This window comes from Aristolochia californica, unplaced genomic scaffold (genome assembly GCF_029961685.1).
Source record: "Aristolochia californica isolate CCGP_79_NKW_82.1479 unplaced genomic scaffold, dmAriCali1.0.hap1 SCAF_14, whole genome shotgun sequence".
In the NCBI taxonomy this organism is placed as follows: Eukaryota; Viridiplantae; Streptophyta; class Magnoliopsida; order Piperales; family Aristolochiaceae; genus Aristolochia; species Aristolochia californica.
The window spans coordinates 12074321-12080810 of record NW_027181815.1 but is presented as its reverse complement, the minus strand read 5'-3'; the positions used below and the strand labels follow the sequence as shown (position 1 = coordinate 12080810).

Below are 6490 nucleotides of genomic sequence, written 5' to 3'. Positions count from 1 at the left end.
TAGGTTGCAATCGTCGGGGAAGCTCCTCTCCTCTTGCATTATGAATGGGGTATTTGGCTTGAGAGAAATAGACTATGTATTCAAACCAAACACTACCCTCTCTTGTTTAGCTTGTTGTATTTTGTTCTTTAGCTTTTTCCTTGAATAATCCGCGTTTCTAAGAAAAGATATTTGAAATTTCTTATGTATAGGAGTAATAACTATCCATAATCTGAATCCATCAGTAGTTGTGACAATCTATCTAAAATCTCGTATATATGCTTCATTTTCTTAGTGGAGACAGGCCCATGGTAGAATTTGTGAATCCCACCTTCCAATATTATCCAACTACATCCTGGACTTTTAAAAAGACCCAGTTCCCTCATCCTTGATCTGATTCCTAAAACACCAGCCCCTCTCCCTACTGCTTCATAGATGCTAGACAATGCAATGTAATTGCTACCATTTCTTGGCTCCAACTCAAAGAGTTGGTAAGCTGAAATCTCTCCAATCTCCACATTTTTGTGGACCACACAAGCCCCAAGCAAGGCTCCCCAAACACTTGATGGAGGCTGCTGTGGCATGTCCTCTATCAACTTCAGTGCTTCTTCTAACCTCCCCAAACGACCCAGCAGATCAACCATACAAGCATAGTGCTCTCCACTTGGTTGAATCCCATAATCTGATCTCATGGAGTGGAAGATTTTTTGGCCTTCCTTGGCGAGGGCTGAGTGACTGCAACTAGCTAATATTGCGGTCAATGTCACACAATTTGGTGAGAAACCTTGTGCCTGCATTTTGTCAAAAAGAACTAAAGAATCGACCCCCCTACCATGGAACCCATAGCATGATATCATTGTAGTCCAAGTGACTACATTGCACTCTTCCATGTAGTCAAAGACTTTGATTGAACCATCCAAGATGCCACATTTTGAGTACATGTCGATCAAAGAATTGTTAACAATGATATCAGAACAGAAAACTCTACTCTTCACTGCTTGCCCATGAATCTCCTTCCCTTTGGTCAAATCCCCTTCCTTACCACAGGCACTCAAAAGACTCGACACTGTCATGGGATCCATTTTAACCTTCTCCAACTGCATTTTCCTGAACAATTCCAATGCTTCAGGTGACAGCCCACCCTTTACAAACCCAGAAATCATGGAATTCCAAACAACCACATCTCTACGGGACATATTAGAAAACAGTTGACTTGCTTCGTTCAAACTCCCACACTTGGCATACATGTCCAGAATCGAACTTGCTACAACAACATGATCTTCAAAACCAAGTCTGATAGCTAAAACGTGAAACATTTTTCCTTGAGTGATACTAACCATTCCACCACTGCCTTTAAAAAGAGCAGGAAAGGTGTAACCATCAGGGCAAAGACCCGCATCTAAAAATGCATTAAAAAGGCAATAAGCCTCCTTGTAAGCAGAATGGTTCACAAAAGAGGAAATCAGAATGTTCCAAGAATGCATGTTTCTCCCGGGCATTCCATCAAAGACTTGGCGCGCGGTTTTCAGATCCCCGCATCTACAGTAGAGAAGCAAGATATCTGTTCCAAGGGTAGTGTGCGGAAGCAATCGGTGGACGATAATCTGGGCATGTATTTGCCTACCCGGCTTAATCGCGCAGAGTGGGACGCATTGTCTTAGCAGCGAAGACATGTAAGCAACTTCCCTGAACATGGCTCGGCTTGAATGCAACGCAGGGAGAAATGGGCAGTTGAAAATTTCAGAGCATGACACTGACGGTAACGGCCCTAAACCACTGGGACGAAGAATCGTAGTTACTGACGCTGAAGTATATCATGCCTACAGCTATCTTGTGAATGATGTTAAGTTTAAACAAACATCCTTCTCTGATATTGTTCAAATAATTTAAATGAAAGAAATCAATTACACTGATTCACATGAGACACCAAAAGGGTTTGATTACAACAACTTTAAAGCTCTTTTATACAATTTTGATCATAAGGGTAATTTGATTATTTTGGACAAAAGAAGAGAAATGACCTAGAAAGGCCCAAACTACAGGAATGAACCAAAAACTCAACATTGACCCAACTAATTGAAACCCGATCGGAGCCAAACTAGGTCTGAACTAAACCAAATCTACTGGACTAAGGGCACATGCAAAAAAAAATTCGTGGGGTGCATAGTAAAATCAAATAAAGTTACTACTAGTTTTTAACAACAAATTATACTCAAAGTCTAGACCTACATATGGGATTTTCAATGGCCAAGTAGGCTCAATAACCTAAGACATAAAGGAATTTAAACAACACTTACCCACACATGGACTATAAGTAACAACAGCTGGGTACTTTTACCTAGACCCATAAATGGATTTTCATCAACATTTGTCCACACTTGGGAGTTACGTGTTACCAGAAGATAGGTACTCTTACTTAGACCCACAAAGGGACTTTCAACAACACTTATCCATCCTTGGGAGTTACAATTAGTTACAACTAAGTACTCCTACCTAGACCCGACAAAGGGATTTCAACAACATTTGTCCACACTTGGGAGTTTTAGTAAGCATTAGTTAGACCCACAAATTGCTTTCATCAACTCAACTACAACCACAAAAGCTTTTCGAGGAAGTAGCATAAGAGGTTTGGTCTTGCCTAAACAAGGCTTCATTGAATATATAGTAAAATGTTACTTGCTTATAATTCAAATCTTGTTAAAAGTAGTCATGTAATAAGCCCTAGTTACTTATTCCCTTCACTTGTTGTTTTAATAGTAGGCCTAATGGTAGAATTTTTATTATGTAAATATTCTACAAATAAAACAAGGGAGAGATTGACCCAAGTCCTAAGGGAGAGGTCCTTCTCTCTTGGTTCTCTTCTTCCTCCTTAGCCTTGCTATAATCTTTTCTTCCTTCTTCTCTTCTTTTTATTTTTCTGTCTTTTCACCTTACCAAATTCTCTATATCTTAAGGCACTTGAATTTAACATAGTATCAAAACAGAGTTCTATGACTGAATTTCTACTACTCTAATTCCAATTTGGCTACATGGGAACACATTACATGATAGCTACAACAAAATGAAAAACCCAAGTTATGTTTGCTATAAGAAATCAAAGTGCTGACATCTTCATCTAGTGACATAAGTTTTGAATTGTATGTCTGAAATAATAAGCTATTTTTATGCCAAGTAATGTCTTTCTCTTCCCGTGCATGTTCAAATCATAATTCTATCGCCTAGTTGGTTTTATTGTATTGCCATTAAAATTTTGATAATTTTGCTACTCAACAAAGAGTAAGGCTTATAGAATATTCAATGAAAAAACTCAGGCAATATAAGAGTCCTTGCATGAGAAAATTCATAAAAGAGACCCTAGGAAATTGTGGCCCACTCAAGAAAGTAATGATGATGATGAGGATAAAGTGCATGAAGTTAAAAAAAAACATCAAGAAATATATCTTAAGAGAGGAGAAGAGGCTGAAGAAGACTGTCATTAGAGGTGGCATAAGTAGAGCCAAGCCTGAACCTGCCTATGTTCGAGCCGAGCTTGATTTAAATATTTCAAACTCGAGCTCGAGCCGAGCCTAGCCTCGAGCCTACAATTGTTATTGAGCTCAAGCCCAATAATTTTAACCGAGTTAGAACCCAATAATTTTAACCGAGTTCGAACCAAGCTCGAGACTTCAACATTCATTTAAAACTTTTCAAAAATTACATGTCTCGAGTTCGAGCTTCAACATACCTTATTTCACTCCACACCATCACAGGACTCCAGTCCACCACCACCATGCAGGTGTGTGCCTTAGTCAGTGACCAACCCCTATTAAGTCTCGTGGACTCAGGTAGCACTCATAATTTTTTGAGTTCCAATGCTGCCAAGCATTTACAGTTTCCCATTCAACCTCGTTCCATAGCTTCAGTCTCGGTGACTAATGGAGAAAAGGTTCCTAGTTATAGGATCAGCAAGGCCATTCTATTCTCCATTGAAGGTAAACAATTTTCAGTGAAATTTCTCATCATTCCATTAGCTGGCTTTGATATGGTTTTGGGCATTAAATGGCTCCAGACATTGGGACCAATCTTGTGGGATTTTGTTACATTGACCATGACCTTTGAGTTGGAAGGGCACCAGGTGACATTACAGGGTCGTAAGGCTCAAGTACCAGCACATTTACATGTACTTCAGCCCGTACATCATCCAACTACCACTTTAGAGAATTTTCTGGATGACTTTAACAAAATATTCCAGGAACCGACATCTCTACCCCCATTGAGACACTGTGACCACAGAATTTGTTTGAAGGCTGGATCAGAAGTGGTAGTTGTGCGCCCATATCGGTACCCACACCTTCAAAAAGATGAAATTGAATGCCAATGCCAACTGATGCTAGAAGAAGGTCTCATTAGACGGAGTAAGTGCCCTTTTCTCCTCTCTAGTGTTATTGGTCAAGAAACATGACAATACATGGAGGTTTTGTGTGGACTACAGAGAATTAAATGCCAACACGAACAAGGACAAGTTCCCTATACCAGTAATGGATGAATTATTAGATGAATAATATGGGGCTCAATTTTATACCAAGTTGGACTTACGTTCAGGGTATCACCAGGTCCACATGTATCCTCCAAATATAGAGAAGACAACCTTTCGTACTCATCATGGCCATTTTGCATTCGTCGTCATGCCCTTAAGTCTCTCCAATGCTCCCTTAGCGTTCCAGGTATTAATGAATGAGGTATTTAGTGCCTATCTTAGAAAAAAAAATTTAGTATTTTATTATGATATCTTATTCTATAGCAAGACATGGTATCAATATTTACAACATCTGCGGCTGGTTTTTACTCTTATTAGATCTCATCATCTATATTTAAAACGTGCCAAGTGTTCGTTTGGTCAAACTAAAGTGGCCTATCTTGGACACGTTATTACATCAGTAGGGGTCACAGTGGATCCGGAAAAAATTGTTGTTATTATACATTGGCCCCAACCGAGAACTATTTCGGCCTTAAGAGGATTTTTGGGACTAGCAGGTTACTATTCCAAACTCATCCACAATTATGCACCTCTAGAGGCGCCACTATCCAATCTTCTAAGACACAATGCCTTCACATGGAATGACGAAACTGAACATTCATTCCAGAAACTCAAACAAGCTTTGGCCACAACACCGGTACTGCAATTACCAGATTTTGATGATGTATTCGTGATAGAATGTGATGCATCTGGAGGAGCGATTGGGGCGGTCCTACAACAATCTCTGCATCCAATTGCCTACTTCAACCGTCAACTTGCAGCTCACCATCATAAGTTATCGGCCTATGAACGGGAAATGATTGGGCTAGCAAAGGCAGTCCGCCATTAGAGACCTTATTTATGGGGCAGAATTTTTGTCATCCGCACCGATCACTATAGTTTGAAATTTCTGTTGGCTCAACGTATATCCACTTCTCCCCAACAGCATTGGATTAACAAACTTATGGGGTTTGATTTTATAGTGAAACATAAGGCAGACACATTGAACAAAGCGGCGGATGCACTATCACGACGTTCAAAGGACCACATGCACCTTTGGCCATTAGTCAACCAACTCCTCTCTTGCTGGATTCAATCAAAGATGAACACCGGCGCACCCTAGAAATGCAAGAGTTGACACAAAAGATTACACCGAGAACAATGTCATCACACTGGTCCATTCAAGAAATGTATATATTTATCTCACAATTCCCCTTTGGTAGCCTTAGCAGTCTCATCTTATCATGACAACACTCACAAAGGCCTACACAAAACATTACAAAGGCTAAGGGGGGAATTTCATTGGGAAGGTATGAAAACAACCATTGCAAAATATGTGGCTTAGTGTCAGGTGTGTCATAGGAACAAGGCAAATCATTTAAGCCCAGCCGGGGTTCTACAACCACTACATTTGCCCACACAGGTTTGGTCGGACATCTCAATGGATTTCATTGAGGGACTTCCTAAGGCTTCGGGAAAGTCTATTCTATTTGTGGTAGTTGATTGATTTTTCAAATATGCACACTTCATTCGTTTGGAGCATCCTTATACAGCCACAAGCGTAGCTCAAGTATTCTTTGCAAATATTGTTCGGCTACATGGAATTCCGGAATCCATTGTAAGCGATCGAGATGTGGTATTTACAAGTCACTTTTGGAGAGATCTATTCCACTTATCTGGTGCCAAACTCAAATATTCTTTAGCATATCACCCACAAACAGATGGCCAGACTGAGGTAGTGAACCGCACCATAGAGATGTATTTGAGATGTTTTGTGGGGCACAGCCCTAAACGGTGGGTGGAATGCTTTCCTTCGGCAGAGTACTGCTACAATACCTCTTTCCACACCGCATTACAGGCAACACATTTCAAAATATTATATGACAAGGATCCACCTCGATTGCTTTCGTATACTCAAGGGTCAGCCAAAGTGGAGGCCGTTGACCAAGCCCTTCTCAGTAGAGATCAGTTACTAAAATATGTTGTCCAACATCTTACCAAAGCCCAAGCACGAAT

General features: G+C 40.3%; 1 protein-coding gene across 1 annotated transcript; it reads right to left on the bottom strand.

Moving 5' to 3' along the window:
* Positions 1 to 200: 200 nt before the first annotated feature.
* On the bottom strand, positions 201 to 1767 carry LOC137949394 (putative pentatricopeptide repeat-containing protein At3g49142). The gene has a single exon (XM_068795459.1). The coding sequence runs from the start codon at positions 1671 to 1673 to the stop codon at positions 201 to 203; it is 1473 nt and encodes a 490-aa protein (XP_068651560.1). The 5' UTR covers positions 1674 to 1767.
* Positions 1768 to 6490: the final 4723 nt, after the last annotated feature.